The 17,753-nt window shown below is 33.4% G+C and overlaps 1 protein-coding gene across 1 annotated transcript in view; it reads left to right on the top strand.

Moving 5' to 3' along the window:
- Window positions 1-17,753, top strand: part of LOC114332941 (rabankyrin-5) — a 241,665-nt gene that overhangs the window by 104,766 nt on the left and 119,146 nt on the right. Inside the window, exon 4 of the mRNA XM_050648465.1 lies at window positions 15,218-15,444. Within this exon, the coding sequence (XP_050504422.1) occupies window positions 15,218-15,444 (227 nt within the window). The remainder of the gene's footprint in view (window positions 1-15,217; window positions 15,445-17,753) is intronic.

The following is a 17,753-nucleotide window of genomic DNA, read 5'->3' as shown; positions in this document are numbered from 1 at the left end:
AAATGGATGAAGCAAAAAGGACAATGGATAAAAATCAGGAGCAAACAAAACTAGCAATGGATGAAGCAAAAAGGACAATGGATAAAAATCAGGAAGAAACATCAAAGAAAATGGATAAAGTGGAGCAAAAAATGGATGACAATCAAAAGGAAACAAAACAAGCAATAGAAGAGAACAATAAGAAAATAGAGGAACGCATAGAAAAGTATGAAAAGGAAATAAAAGGATGTTTGACAACAATGAAAAACGAGATAGAACAGCAAGAAATGAAAATTAAAGATCACATGCAAGAACAAGAAATTAGAATGAAGGACCACATGAAAGAACAAGAAATGATAATTCAAAACAAAATGGAGGAGTTAACGAATGGCCAGAAAAAGGAACTAGAAAATTTGGAAAATAAGTTAGAAAATGCTATTCAAGTAGACAGAGAAGAAGTGGAAAAAAGAATCACAGAAATAGAAAAACAAGTCACCGAAAACAGGACGCAACAGAATGTCGGAGAAAGAAGAGAGATGGTTATACATAGCACAGATGACGTGAAGATAAGGTTTGGCGGGGATGTAAGAAGATTACACCCAGTGCCGTTCATAAATAGCCTGAAAAAGAAAATACAGCACATCGGAAATTTCGAAACAGCAAAAGAAACTATCAGAAACCATCTCAAATATGAAGCAAGCCTATGGTTCGATAGCAAAGAAGAAGAATTCGGCAATTGGCAACAATTTGAACAAAAATTTTTGAATTATTTCTGGGGAAAAGTCCAACAATTGGAAATTAACAAGGAATTGCAAAATGGGAAATACAATGATAGGATGGGTGTATCAGAAAGGACATATGCTTTGCAAATTTACAATAATGCAAAACATTTACAATATAATTACTCATCGGAACAATTAGTCGAACTGATTGCAAGACATTTCGAGGAAACGCTGGAAGACCATATCACATTGCAAAACTACAAAGACATAGATAGTTTATGCCAATTCCTACAAATAAGAGAATCACGTCTAAGAGAAAGAAAATCAAGAAAGTCGCGAGAAGATTACAGGCCCCGAGAAACACAAGATTACAGAGATAGAAATCAAAATAGGAGGGACTATACAAGACGAGATTTTAATCCCAGAAGGGAAAACGAAAATAGAGACAACGGAAGAGGAAATTATGAACAAAGAAATAGGCAATGGAATGAGGACAGAAATCGAGAATATCAGAATAGAAACACCACACGCTCAAATCAAGAAAACAGAAATAATGGTAGACAAAATGAACAGGGATATCGAGAAAACCGAAACAGATCCGACAGACCAAGAGAAAATAGAAGAGAGGTAAATAATACCCAGACAGAAGAATATGACGGAGAGAGAAATTATGACGAAAATATAAACAACAATGAGCAACCGGCGTCTTTTCACGACGGCGCTCACTAAAAACAAAAAAACAAACAGGAATCTTTTGTCACCCCAAGGAGTTTATTAAATTGGCAGGAAACAACGAAAAGAAAAATGGAGTTAATTTAAAATTTGTGGATGGATTTATCAACGAGAAACCAATTAAAATTATGATAGACACTGGATCTGAAATAACATTGGTCAACAGAAAACTAATAGAAGAAGTTAACTTAACAAATTTAATTTACAAAATACCTAGGGTAAATTTAGTGGGCGCAAACAAACGGACATTGGCAACTATAAATGAAGGCATACGAGTAATGGTACGACTGGGTAAGAATATGTATGCACTACAATGTGTAATAATGCCAAACATATCACATGACATGATAGTAGGAGTTGACGAATTAGCAGAAAAACATGTAGTGATAGATTTTAAAAATAATACGATGAAACTAACAGAAGAAAAAGAAAGAGAACAGGACAAGGAACATGAGAAACAAAATACGGACGAATCAGGTAAAGAACAAACAGTGGAAATGAATTTGGCAGCGAAGCAAGGACAAAGAAAAAAAAGGAGAAAAGGTCAGAAAAAGATAAAAGAAAATGAAACCTGTGGCTCCTCAAAAGAAGAGTTGAGCCCAGAAGAAGAAAATTTGAGAGTATCAGAAACAAAGGAAACCTGGGATTCCTCAAAAGAAGAGACGAGCTCAGGAGAAGAAGAAATAAAGCTAAAAAATGAAATTGAAAAGAATATGATTGAAACAGTGGTATTTGAAGAGGAGGTATATGCAAACGAGGATGCAGAATGCACGGTAAACATGTGTGAAGAATCTGAGAAAAAAGACAGAAAATTGATATGTGGAGAAGGGAAAGAAAAAGAATTGCGGTTGATGTTAAGAAACTACGAAAATTTGATCAATGAGGAAAACAGAGTGGCTAAAAAGTACGAACATTTATTTGAGGTGAAAAACTTGGGAAATTTTCGATCAAAGACTTACCCGATTCCATACAAGTATCGACAAGAGGTGAAAGAAGAAATAAATAAAATGTTGGAAGATCAAATCATCGAAAGATGTGATTCACCGTATGTTAACCCGATTGTGATAGTAAAGAAAAGCAATGGAGAATTGAGATTATGTTTAGATGCCAGGAATATCAACCAGCACACTGTATCACAATATGAATCACCTCTAAACATCGAGGCCATTTTTGAAGAATCACCGGGTCACACATATTTTCGAAAATTGACTTAAAACACAGTTTTTGGTTGATACCGTTAGCTGAAAAGTGTAGAAACTACACCGCTTTTTCTATTGATGGTATTGTCTACCGGTTTAAGGTAGTGCCATTTGGATTGCAGAGTGCTTGTGCTGCACTCGTCCGAGCTCTACATACCATTTTGAATCGCCATGAAGATTTCATAGTTCATTATATCGATGATTTATTAATTTTTTCACAAGATACTCAGAGTCATCTGGAACACATAGAAATAATTCTGAAAGAATTGGACACAGCGGGATTGAAATTAAACATTGAAAAATGTCAATTTTTTCAAAAAGAAGTCATTTATTTGGGTTTTCAATTGGACACCAAAACAGTAAGATTAGCCGAAGACAGAGTCAAGCTCATAGATGAATACCCAAGACCAACGAATTTGAAAACATTGAGAGGTTTTCTTGGCACGATAAATTATTTTAAAAAGCTGATTCCCGATTTGAGCCAAAAGGAAATCCCTCTGATAAAATTGCTTAAAAAAGGAATAAAATGGAATTGGAAAGAAGAACAAGAGGAAGCTTTCGAAACATTAAAACGAGAATTCGCAAAAGGAACGAAAATATACCACCCCATTTACAATTTACCTTTTATACTCCGAACTGATGCGTCCATACAAAAATTTGCAGGAGTTCTGTCTCAAATACAAAACGACCAAGAAGTACCGATATGTTTTATATCTCGAGTGACTAAAACACATGAGAGAAAATATAGTGTTACAGAATTGGAGTTTGCCAGTGTACTATATTGCGTAAACAAATTGAGGTTTTACTTATTGGGAGCAAAATTCACAATCGAAACAGACCATGCAGCTTTAGTACATATCATGAAGAATAGATTAGTAAATAATAGAATACATAGAGGCATTCTATTATTACAGGAGTATGATTTTGAGTTCCGATATATAAAAGGAAAAGACAACATAATAGCCGACGCTCTAACACGGGATGAGGACACCGGAAAAAAGGAAACAATTACTCTACAGGTGGGACTAAATAGATTAATACAAGAAGAAGGGATATATTCGTTAAATGAGATAAGGACAAACCAGGAAGACCTAGAGGAAAGAGAGAAAAGAAGAGCGGAAGTAGAAAATAACATATATTTTAAGAGAATAGACGGAAAGGAACTATATTTAGTGACACAGACATTGGCCGAAAAGATAATAAAGAAATTACATGAGGACAATGGGCATATCGGTAGCAGAAAAGTTTGGCTCGTTTTTAGGGAAAATTACATAAGCCGACAGGATTACCGCATTGCAAAGGAAATTACCCAGAAGTGCGATGTATGTCAAAAATATAAGAGTCGGAATTTCAAAAACGAAAATGTTGCCAAAAATATTGAAGCCCGAAACAAACTAGACATTGTAGCAATAGATATGTTAGGCGATCTAATTATGACCACTAAAAGGAACAAACATATTCTGGTAACGGTGGATGTGTTTTCAAAATACGTAAAATTATATAGTTGCCGCACCACAAAGGGGGAAGAAATATTAAGAAAAATCGACAATTTTATAGCCATAGTAGGAACACCAAAAAAGATTCTACTGGACAATGCAACGTATTTCCGAAATGATCGTTTCAAGGGACAGCTTCGAGAACGAGGAATAGAGACAAATTTTGTCAGCATCAGGCATCCACAGAGTAATCCTTCGGAACGATTCATACAGGAAGTGACGAAATTTCTTCGCATTGCAACAGATGGTCAACATCGCCACTGGGACAGGAAAATGGCGGAAATAGAAAGGTATCTAAATACAATTCCGAGCACAGTAACAAAAGAGATCCCAGAATACATCATGAAGGGTGTACTGCCGATAAGGCCATGGGAAGACCAAGAGCCAAAAGAATATCAACAGGTGATTGAAACCGTACAGAGAAGATTACGGCGAAGCAACGAAAAATATATCCAAAGACAGGAACAAAATAGAAAAAGAAGACCAGTGACGTTCCAAAAGGGTGAAAAGTACTCGTGAGGGCATTACGAGTATCAAATCTTCCTGGGGGCATTTGCGCAAAGTTGATGCCTGTTTTCGAAGGCCCGTACATCGTGAATAATGAAAATGGGATAAATAGTTATGAGTTGAGGCACAGGAACTCGGAAAAGATCCGAGGAATTTATAATATTCACGATGTATACAAATATCACGAATAAAAGACAGATACATGAAGTAGATAGTAAGTTAGGATATAAGACGTAGATTAAAGTAAGGAAATATACAGGGAGTTGGTTTTGCCTCGAGAAAATTTATTTAAAAATGCAGATAAATTTTATCGAATACAAGGCGGGGATTTGTTATATTTCTATTTGATATGAAAATTAAATTTTGATAATTATAGATAAAATTCAATTTAATATAAAATATTTTCAATTTTCTCAACCACGGGCATATAAATTTAGAACAACCTGTATACAACAAATTGTTATATTTAGTTTTAAGAAGTGATTAAACGAAACTCGGGACAATGCGCTTAAATTAAAACTCAAGTGAAATCGATAATAGGTCATTATCGTTGTTCGCGGAAGGTTCGATCATTAGCCGATGCTAAATAAGACTTAGTGGAAGTAGATAATAGATCATTAAATTTTGTAATTAGTAGAAAGTAATTTTAGAATGGGAATTAACTATTTTTCTTTTGAAATCCATTAAGCATATTTAGAAAGATTAAAAATTGGTTTTGAGAAATACTGCGAATGAGAGTTGGTGGTGGAAGTTTGATTTGTGAATCTGGAAGGGATATTTAGAAAGTAGGGGAATGAATGACAAATAGAGATCAGAATGTTTTGAGCTGTCGAGAAGTGAAGTCCAGTAGTAGACGGTAGTGTACGGAGAGTGAGAAAGCCGGTGTAGTTCCGTGAGTGTGGAGTATCTATCGTGGAACGAGAGGTAGGCCAGGTTGAGAGTAAAAGAACCTCCTTGAGCCAAGAGTTCCCGGTAGCTGATTGCAGTTTCGAAAAAGGTAGAACACAGCATCACGACAGAAGCAGGAAACGAGAGCTATACGAGCTAGTTTCAGAGGAGAACATTACTGGAAGCCAGGACGAGGTTTTGATTGCAGCCAAGGATAGCAGGAAACGGGTCTTGTGTGAAGACATTCTCAGTTCACCAGAAAAAGGTCAGTCTCATTTGTTTGGACATGAATGTATGGGTTTTTTCGTATTAAATACCACATTTAAAATTGAAGAAACATAATCAATAATATCAGAAAAGCTTCATCAAACTTAAATAGAATTGTTGCTAATAAATCATAATAGTTAAATGTTAATAAAAACTTTCAATTGGAAACCAAAAGGAAATAAGATTCCCATGTGTAAATGTTATGTTTAAGAATAATAAGATATAGCAAATATTAAGCAGTGATTGCCAGTTAGATAAAATAAACAATATTTTGATTACAATTGTAACCCATATGTGTTATTATTTTACTCTTTTCTTTCCTATCCCGATTAGGAACCATTAAGAAATACTTAGAAGCCACGAGAGTAAGTAATTAATTTTATAATTCGCCCTGAGATTGAAAACATATTGATATGTGATCTGGTAAATTAATTAGATTATGATTAATGCATGGATTAAATTAAATGACATATAAGAATATTATCTCATATCAATAATCAAGATCACATCAGTATGTATGTATGTATGTATGTATGTGTGTGGAAAAGTTACACCGATCTGAATTTTTTTTCTGTGTTTCAAGAAGGTGTGAGGGCCGATTCAGAACCGGTCTAATTTTTGACTTCTGACTACCCGTAAGCCAGCTAGAGGACTAGGTAGATACAAAATAGCATATTTTTTGGGCGTATATATCTTAGGTTCAAGGAAAGACAGGAAAACCGCAAATACACCAAATCAATAGGGTTGAGTTAAGCTTTCAAGTGGCGCCTAAGCGATCAAGCTGAGACATACACACTGCTCGCCATAGCCAAAAAACTGAAAAATTAAACTTTGAAAATTTTGGTTTTTCGACAATTACTCAAAATTTCAACCTACGAATTGCACCAATAACTGAGCGTTTGTAGAAGGACTCAGGACGCGTCTAACGGTGTATACCTCATATCTGGGAAAATTCGAATTTTTAAGTTATAGGCTTCATAAGTATAATTAAATCTATTTCTTACGGGAAAAACGGTTTTTCAAGCTCAATAATTCCTGTAATACGTTCAGTTATCATACTCGATCTTGGATGCTGGTCAGATACTACTTGTCAATACGTTTCAAATTCATGTTTAGTGATCAACATCAGGTAAACCGTTCAGAAGTTATAGAGCTCCAAAAGTATAATTAGTCCAGGAACTGAAATTTTTCACTTCGCAATTTTTACAGAATGGATAGATTTGCTTGAAAATTTGACAATAAGTAGTGGATAGTCCAAGTATCAAAATCTATATGATGCCGAAAGACGCTTTTACCATGGGGTTGTTGCCACCTCATCTCGAGGGTGGAAATTTTTTATTATATTTTGACCGCAAATTCTGGTAAAAATATTAATTATAAGCAAAAAATGTTCATTATACATTTTTTTGATAAAATTAATAGTTTTCGATTTATTGGTTATCGAAGCTGTTAGTTTTATATCGAAAAAATTACCAGAGAACGGCAGTTCTCGCCAGTGGCGCAGAAATACGCCGCCCTACACGCGACACTATTATATACACGAAATTTTCAATTTTCTAAATCTGACTGAATTGAAAATTGTGCCAACTCCCATCTTCAAGTTCAGAAAAAGACTCACCCATTCATATGTCAACCATCCATTTTGGTCCAAGGGTGTCGATTTTACGGCCCTTCCTATTTAGGTCTGTTTTTCGTTCTGGCCCCCAAAACTCCCAAAAACTTCAAAAATTTAAGTCCGACCTTTGCGGCTTCTAACAGTACTGATCATTACCTTTCCAACGCATGTCTAATTTTGAAAATCGGTTATACCATTCAAAAGTTATAGAGCTTAGAAATGTGACTTAATTTTTATTTAAAAAAGGGAAAATGTTTGTGGATATATCTGTATGTGTGTTTGAAAGTTAAACCGATTTGATATTTTTCCTCTGTGTTTGAAGAGGGGGTCAGGGCCGATTTAGAACCGGTGTAGTTTGTGACTTTTGACCACCCATAAGCCAGCTATAGGACTTGGTAGGTACAAAACGGCATATGTTTTGGGGGTATATATATTCGGATCAAGAAGAGCCAGGAGAACCGCAAATACATCAAATTAATAGTGTTGACTTAAGCTTTCAAATGGTGTCTAAGCCGTCAGAATCAGACATACACACGGCTCAGTATAGCCGAAAAACTGAAAAACTAAACTTTGAAAATTTTGGTTTTTCGACAATTACTCAACATTTCAACCTACAAATTGCGCCAATAACTTAGCGTTTATAGAAGTACACCAGACGAATTTAACGGTGTATACCTCATATCCCGGAAAATTTGAATTTTTTAGGTTATAGGCTTCATAAGTATGATAAAATCTATTTCCTGTGGGAAATATTATTATAAGAACATTGCATTCAACTTCATACATTTAATTTATAAATAACTTTGAAAAACTCCTGATACAAGAATAAAAAACCGCTAAACGCCGTAAAAATGAGTGGCGCATAAAATATTCCAGCTACAAAAGATCTGATATGAATATTACGTGGCGCGAAAATGGATTTTCATTTGATGCAAAACAAAATTCTAGTTTTATTTTAAAAGATTTTTCCATAATATTTGCTAAATTTGAAGTAAACGCGCCACAAAAGAGTTTCAAAATTCAAACTGTATCAAAGTTACTCTATTCCCCACTATTTCCCATTGTCTCACTCCCATCATCTTTCCACATTTTTCTAGGCCGCCCTACAGACCTTCTTCCTTCTCGTCTTTCCCAAAATACATTGTTTATAAGGCGATTGTCGTCACTGCGTATCACGTTCCCTGCACATCTTAGTATATTGGTCGTTATATTATTATATCTGACTAAATTTTCCTGTTCGAAGAGAGACTCTAACACTCTAACCCGTTATTGTGTCTGCGCCTCCATTCGTTTTAGCCCGATCAAAGAACAATCTGACCCCAAAAAAAATAAAGGAAGGATGAAAATTTGGGAATAGGTAGTTGAAATTGTCTATTATTATATAAGAAAAAGTTTACAATTCTACATCCCCTCTCGAAAGTGACAAATATGCATACATTCAAAATTAGACCGGAATTGGATAAAATGACTAATTCTAAGCAACTTTTGTTCTATAGAGTTTTTTCGCTAAGTCAATAGTTTTCGAGTTATTTGCGAGTGAATATATTCATTTTTAACAAAAAAAATGTTTTTGGACGGTTTTTCGGAGATAACTCAAAAAGTAAGTATTATATAGCTTATAAAAAATTGAAAAAAAGGTGCATGCATGAGGTCTGTAGACCCAGTAGAAGCAGAGTTGTAGCTAATGAAAAGTAGGTTCTTCTTCGTCATATTCGAAATCGAATATTTCAATGTGAAATAACCCAAAAACGGAGCACTTTTCGGGAAAAATTCATTTCAACTTTTTTAAAGTGTTTAAAAAAAGGTTTATTTTTGTTTTTTAAAAAACTTCTAACATTGAAAGTAAGTGAGTTACGTTCAAAATTATATTGGTCCCTTTTTTTTCGTAAAAAAATCGCGAAAATCACCCCCTAATTAGCATCACAAATAAATTTTATCATTACCACTTGACAAGTTACTTTGATTATGTATTATTTATATGATCTGTATAGTTCTATAATGATCTAAATAAATAAATAAATAATAGCTTTATTGTCCAACAGGTATCCATTTATAGGACAATTTTACATTAATTATAAACTAAATTTTAAATTACATTATTTTAAGAGTTTACAATAATTAAAGAAAAGAAAAGAAAAAAGAAAAGATAATTACCAAGTGAATTAAGAATTCAAATGAGACTTAGCCATTCTGACAAGTTGACTTATACTACAGTTGAATATATCACAATAGTTTACCGAACAATTATAATTTTCACACATAACAAATATGGGGGAGTTTAATATCAGGTTTGTTCTGGCTTGTGTAGTTCTGAACGTGGAAACATTTCTAACAGGATAAGAAGGTACATTAAAATTTATTTGTTTGAGAATATCGGGGCAGTCAATTGAATTATGCAGCAATTTAAATAAAAATATTAGTGAAGCACAATTTCGCCTCATTTCTAATGAAACCATATCTAAACTATTACACAACTCACTATTTCTGATACCTCTCTCTGGATATATGCCGTTAATCTTAAATGATAAATATTTCAAAAATTTACGCTGCACCTTTTCAATCAACTGAACATGTGAATTATAAAATGGAGACCAAATTATAGACGCATATTCTAATTTACAACGTACATAAGAGAAATATAGTAATTTGACAGTTTTTATGTTAGTAATACAGTGGAACCTCGATTATCCGTCTCTCCATTAACCGTCAGGGTCCGTACATAAGTTGTATTGAGTACATAAGAAAAAATTTGAGTCATCAAATCATTTTTTTAGCATTGCGATAAGCCAAACGAAATTCGGTAACAATTGTGTACAATTGTTACATACAAATTCGGTACAATGTGGTAACAAATAAAAAAAATGATGTTATGGCTGAATCAACTGTTTTGTTTTCGTTGCCTAAAGATGACTTAAAAAGGAATGGTTAATTTGTGATGAGGACGCAAGCGGCTATCGATTGCTGACAGATGATGGAATCGTTGAAATGGTAAAACAGAGGCTGACGAAACAGCTTCAGAAGCTGACACAAACTTGGAATTTGACGGTGGCGGTGGCGATGTCGATGATGCTTTTGCAACTGACAAAGATTTGCCTAAAAAAGTTAGAGAAGCTGCATCGCACATGAAACCATTCATCGAGTGGTATTCTCGACAAAAAGAATCCAATAAAGTAGATTGCATGATCTTACGCCGATTAAGAAATTCAGCCCTTGCAAAATGTGAAGCATCAGTAAAACAAAGATTTCAGAATATTTTAAACCAAATTCGACAATATTAACACGAACACAGAGTCCTCTTATTGTATTATCAAACAAAACAAACAAATAAAATTTGAGAGTTGTATTATCAATTTTTAACTTTTTTTAATGTTCTGTTAACCGTCTTTTCGATTATCCGTCATACCCTTGGTCCGGTGCCCTGACGGATAATCGAGGTTCTACTGTATTTCGGCTATTTTCGACTATAAATCCATATGATTTAAGTGCTTCAGAAACTTTTAAAGATATATGTTCAGTAAATGAAAGTTTACAGTGGAAAATTATGCTAAGATCTTTAATTTTATTCACATGTTCCAGTTCGCTACCATCAATAGTATAAACATAGTTTATACTATTATGTTTCCTTGAGTAACTTACAACTTTGCATTTATTTGCATTAAGATTTAAATAGTTTTCTTTACACCATTCATGCACACCACTCAGTTCATTCTGGATAGTGTGACAATCATTGATATCGTTAATTTCTAAGTAAACTTTTAAATCATCTGCATAACACAAACAGGGCACAGAAATTTTCTCACATAAGTCATTAATAAATAACAAAAACAAGAGTGGACCTAGATTTGATCCTTGTGGGACTCCAGATGAAGGTATGTATTTATGAGAGTTATAACCATTATAAGATACAAATTGAGTTCTACCCGACAAATAGGATTTTATGAAAGCGACAGCATCTTTAGAAAAACCAAAAAGGGACAATTTGGAAAGAAGAACTCCATGATGAATTTTGTCAAAGGCCTTTGAAAAATCAGTATATATAACGTCAACTTGGGATCTCCTATCCAACGCCTTAGATATGTACTGTGTTATTCCCAATAAGTTTGTAACTGTGGATCGATTAGCAATGAATCCATGCTGATATTGTGAAATTTGATTACGAGTGAAAGAGTATATACGATTATAAAGTATGATTTCAAAAATTTTGGATAAATTGCATATAATAGATATGGGCCTATAATTTTCTACACAACACTTTTCCCCATTTTTATAAACAGGACATACCTTTGATTCCTTCCAGATACTTGGATACTGTTTGTATAATAAACACAAATTGAAAATTTTTAATAATGGCTTAGTTAAAGCACCTATGCAATCTTTAATAAAAAAGAGGGTATTTTATCAGGTCCAGAAGTCATCTTATTTTTTAATTTTTTGCTGGCTAGAATTATTTCAGTTTCTTGAACAGGATAAAAATTTAGACATTCAGTGTTGACCGCTAAGACATTATTGCTGGTTAGTACATTACCTGCTTGATAAACATCATTAAAGTATTCAGCAAAGATATCAACGATATTTTGTGGTTCAGAAGTAGCAATGCCTTGATATTTCATTTCACCAGGAATCCGTGAAGTGTTATTTTTAGCATTTACGTATGACCAAAACCTTCTAGGGTTTACAGAAAGGGATAGTTGTATATTTTCGATGTATTCGTTGTATGCCAATTTAATTTTTAGTTTTGAAAGATGTCTTAAGCGCTGAAATTCAAGTAGATCAGCCTGGTTTTTATGTAATCTAAATTTTTTCCTGTGCTTAACCTTTAGTTTGATACAGCGAATAATATCGGCATCAAACCAAGGTGGATATGTGTGGCTGACGTTTTTGTAGACAGGAACATATGTACTTATTAAATAAAAGAAAAATTCTATTATAAAAAGTGTCTACAACTTTATCAACTTGAGAAGAGTCATCTAGAAGCCCAATCCGTTTCATACAATTCCCTATATAAATCACAAAAATTTGCCTTTTTAAAGTTGTAAGTTACATATTCAGAACCAAACCTAAACCTAGACTCCTTTACAAAAATATTCGTAATATTAATTATAAGAGCTGAGTGGTGGGAATCTTCATAGACTAACAGGGACATGTCACGCATTACTGCGCAGGTTATACCAACCAGAAATTACCTGAAATATATCGTCAAAGACCCTCAGGTTCAAAACGACAGATGCCGATATGGATGTCAAGCCCAAGAAACCATCCAACATATTACAGGGGGCTGCCAGGCATTTGCTGCAACTGAATACAAGGAACGGCATGACGCAGTGGGAAAAATCCTTCATCAGGAGATAGCTATCAAGCTGGGACTTCTCCAAACGGACCATCTCCCATATTATCAATACGTCCCTGAAAGTATGCTTGAGGATGGCAACTACAAGCTATACTGGGACCGCACTGTGCTCACAGACCAAACAGTGGCACATAATAGACCAGATCTCGTACTAGTTAATAAATTAACCAGACAAACAACACTAATTGATGTGGCGATACCTAACAACAATAATCTACGTAGTAAATTTACTGAAAAGATCGCCAAGTACAGAGATCTGGAAATTCAAATACGAAGACAATGGAGAATGCAAAGTACCCAGACGATACCTATTGTTACGTCTACTACTGGAGTCATTCCGAAGAACCTCCTCGAAAGCATAAAAAGGCTGGGTCTAAATGAACATCTTTACAAGACCATGCAGAAAGCTGTACTACTCGCAACGGCCAGATGTGTACGAAAATTTTTGGGAGATACACCTGCATACCAAGTCACCAAGGGCTCGATAACACGGAAAGAGTCCCACCAGAGCTCAATACTTTTGATACCGTAGGTATCTGGGATGAGTCAATTTTCCCCTTAGAGGGAGTGTGAGCCGTATAATAAAAAAAAACAAAACAAACAAAACAATCAAAAAAATATACATAAATCCTAATAAAACGAAAAGAAATAAAAAATAAAAAAAAAAGAAAAAAATACATAAAAAAAATAAAATACGTAAACAAAATCCTTAGGCATTTACTAGCACATTATTATTGTATTGTATACAAATTATTGTTACTCAATGTACCACATATAGAAATGTAAGTAAGCAATGGTTGATAAAACTATAAGAAAACATGACTGGTCTTTTGGCTATGCCAGTGCCATTAACTTAGTAAAAAAAAAAAAGATTATACCAGTTTTTTCCGATAGCTGATAGACAAGTACCTATTGCAATATGGGAACTTAATAATCGCAAATATTTTAACTTTAGCGATGCATAAGAACAAAATAAGTACTCACACTTGTAGATCTTGGGGTAACAGAACCTGTGTAAAAATTTCACCAAACTAGGATTACTATTTCCCAATCAAAACGACAATTTTATACGATCAAAACAAATCACGTGCGTTCACAACAACTACCATGTACATATCTGTAATGTACATATCTGTAAGTTTCATCGGTTCAAAGTGCTTATTTTTGAAAAAGCTGTAGTTAAAATGGCTTGAACGAGTAACTAATCACGAGTTTAGGCAAATTTTGAACAGCCATAGCATAACCAATTTTTGTCTAACAAGAAAACAAAACATCAAAAATATTCAGAAAAGCAAAAGGAACATTTTATTACTTTTTGAGATTTTTGGTATTATTAATAATTTTTAAGTTAATTCCATAAAAAATTCCATTTTTTTTTTCAAAATTAAAAAAAATGTTTTATTTTAAACCCAATTTTTTTCAAAAATGAGCACTTTGAACCAATGAAACTTATAGACAATATAAACAATACATAAGTAAAGTAACTTGTCAAGCGGTAACGATTAATTTTATTTGGGAAGCTAATAAGGGGGTGATTTTGGCGATTTTTTTAGCAAAAAATAAAAAAGACAAGTAATATTTTGAGTGTAACTCACTTACTTTTGATGTTAGAAGATTTAAAAAAAAAATAAACCTTTTTTTAAACACTTTAAAAAAGGTGTAATGAATTTTCCCCGAAAAGAGCTCAATTTTTGGGTTATTTCAAATTGAAATATTCGATTTGGAATTTGACGAAGAAGAACCTCCTTTTCATTAGCTACAACTCTGCTCCTACTGGTAGTTTTTTATAAGCTATATTTCTGCTAAGAATATATTTTTCGCTAAAATACTTACTTTTTGAGTTATCAGCGAAAAACCGTCCAAAAACATGTTCTTTTTTTGTTAAAAATGAACATATATTCACTCGCAAATAACTCGAAAAGTATTGACTTAGTGAAAAAACTCTATAGATCAAAAGTTACTTAGAATTAGTCATTTTATACAATTTCGGACTAATTTTGAACGTATATTTTTTCAACCCCGAGAAAATATTTTTCACCCCGTATTTCCCAATTTTTGTAAAATGGAGGGGACGCAAAATTGTAAACTTTTTCTTATATAATAATAGACAATTTCAACTACCTATTCCCAAATTTTCATCCTTCCTTTATTTTTTTGGAGGTTTTCGTAAAATTTTGTGTTCCCTGATCGGGCTATTTGTCACGCTGTCTCTGCAAGGGCTCTGCATCACTCGAAGGATTTTACGTTGTGTGCCTTCCTAACCTTCATAACATAATAAGTGTTTAAGAAGTTTTAATCGTCAGTACAACTTAAATTGCTTAAAGAAAAATATATATTTTTAGGGTTTCTATCTTAGAAACTATCGTGTTGCGGGGAAATTAGAATTTTAATTTTTAAGTCAACATTCATTTTTTCTTATATCCACAAACAAATATAAACTTATATTAATATTTATTATTTTTTAGATTGGTAAAGTAGTTAATAGTCGAGATGTGAACGATGAGTTACCTTTAGAATTAGCATTGAGGTCTCGAAATGAGAGTATAGCAACTACTTTAGTACAACACAATGCTGACGTCAATATACTCGACAGCAATGGGGACACTTTGCTGCACAAGGCGATCAAAAAGGAGGATTTCTTTTCGGCGCAATTTTTGTTAGAACAGAATTGTGATGCCACTTTATCAACCAGGTACGAAAATAAATGCACACTTATTTATGTTTCCTGTTTAAAAATCATAATTAAATATAATTACATAATATAGCCTTTATTAATACGTTATAAATATTGAATAGAATAGATTTAGTTATAGAGATTGTTACGAATTTGTTAATCAACATTAGTTGCTACTTACAGTCCGTAATGTGAGGATCTGTCCTCTGGACAAGCAACCCATGGGTTGTGTGGGTAGTCCTGTGTTGCCTGATGTTAAATCTAGGATTATTTGAAACATCACATTCAATTTAATATAAACATGTTAACTTTCTATAATTGTACAACATTTAAAGGGATTTCGCCCATATCATTTCGTATCATAATATTTCGTGACTCAAGCATGTTAAAACCTTTTAACAGCACTGATGATGAACTTTTTAGTTCGAAAACGTTCTGTGATGTAGCCCTTTAAGGGATATTTAAATAGAATATACCTACCTTTTATAAAGGATTTTACTAATTTTTTGTTATTATGGTATACAGCCAGCTGCAGGAAATTTTTTCCTCACTAAACTAATTATCCTTGTGTATTTTTATATTAAAGGCTGATTTATGTTAGAAAGGACCGTGTACGAAACGGCTGTCTTGCTTGACACGTTGAAGAATCGTGCGATATGAAAGACATTGGGTAGTTTATAGTATAACGTGACGGGCCGACAACTGTGATGGGTGCCGTCCACCGGCCGTGCTCGCTCCACTCCGTCCTAACATAAACTACTTGTCAGCGGTCGCAACGTGTTATTCACGGTGTCATTTGGTATAAGTCATTCTCATTTTAATATTGTTTTTGACCGGTACGGCTTGTTGGTGTGTTTATATACATACGAAATAAAAATGGCGGATTTTTGAAAAAAACTTTGTTGACTTTTTTTAATGGAACACCCAGTATATTTTTTTGTAAATTGAAAGAAAGGTCATTCACCTATCCAGCGATATAAAGTTTTTCAAAATCCGTTGTCAAATCGCTGAGTAATTAATTTTTAAAATGAGGGGTGCAACGTGGATATCACATACCTAAATAACATAACTGAGCAAAATTATATTATGTTATGTGATTTCCACATTGCATCTCTCATTTTAAAAATTAATTGCTCAGTCATTTGGCAACCGATTTTAAAAATTTTTATATCGCTGGATAGGTAAATGACCGTTTTTTCAAGACACAAAAAAATATACTGGGTGTTTTAATAAAAAAAGTCAACAACGTTTTTTTTTCAAAAATCCGCCATTTTTTATTTAAAAGCGATATAAAAATGGTCATTTACCTAAAAACTTGAAAAAAACGGTCATTTATCTATCCGGCGATATAAAAAATTTTAAAATCGGTTGTCAAATGACTGAGCAATTAATTTTTAAAATGAAAGATGCAATGTGGAAATCACATAACTTCCTTAGTTATGTTATTTAGGTATGTGATATCCACGTTGCACCTTTCATTTTAAAAATTAATTACTCAGTGATTTGACAACCGATTTTGAAAAACTTTATATCGCTAGATAGGTGAATGACCTTTCTTTCAATTTACAAAAGAAAATACTGGGTGTTACATTAAAAAAAAGTCAACAAAGTTTTTTTTCAAAAATCCGTCATTTTTTATTTCGTATTTGAAAGCGATATTAAAAATTCCATCCATTCAGACAAAACTTTGACTAAAATAAAACATTTCAGTGAAAACCGCGTATTTCTATCTTGAGCCGTTTAGAAGTTATAGGCAGTTAAAATGGGGGAAAATATAAGTGGACACCCGGTATAATATTATAAAGTCATTCTAAAATGTCCAAAAGTCTAAAAAATGACCAAAGATCCAAAAATCCATGTTCATTTAAAACGAAAAGTTTTTGACACATATATCCTTCCTGTCATGACACTTACTAACCAATTTCTCAATATACTTAGAACAACTCAAAGAGCTTTTGAGAGACTTATGGGAAATGTAAGCTTAAGAGATCATATGAAAAACGAAGATTTATGAAAAACCAAAATATAAGATGTTGGTTATCAAAGCTATCGTAAAATATAAATGGAAATGGACAGGTTATGTGGCAAGAGAAAGCAAAGAGAAGTGGGCAAAGAGAATAATACAATGGTGACCAAGAGCACATAAACGAGGCATAGGAAGACCACAAAAAAATGGTTTGACGACATTAAAGAAAAGGCAAGCAGAAACTGGCACCAGATAGCACAAGACAGGCAAATATGGAGAACACAAGAGGAGGCCTATGTTCAGGACTGGACCAGAAGAGGCTGCTAAAGAACAACAAGTTACAATCTACAATAAATGAGGA

Source organism: Diabrotica virgifera, chromosome 4 (assembly GCF_917563875.1).
Source record: "Diabrotica virgifera virgifera chromosome 4, PGI_DIABVI_V3a".
In the NCBI taxonomy this organism is placed as follows: domain Eukaryota; kingdom Metazoa; phylum Arthropoda; class Insecta; order Coleoptera; family Chrysomelidae; genus Diabrotica; species Diabrotica virgifera.
This window is presented reverse-complemented; position numbering and strand designations above follow the sequence as displayed.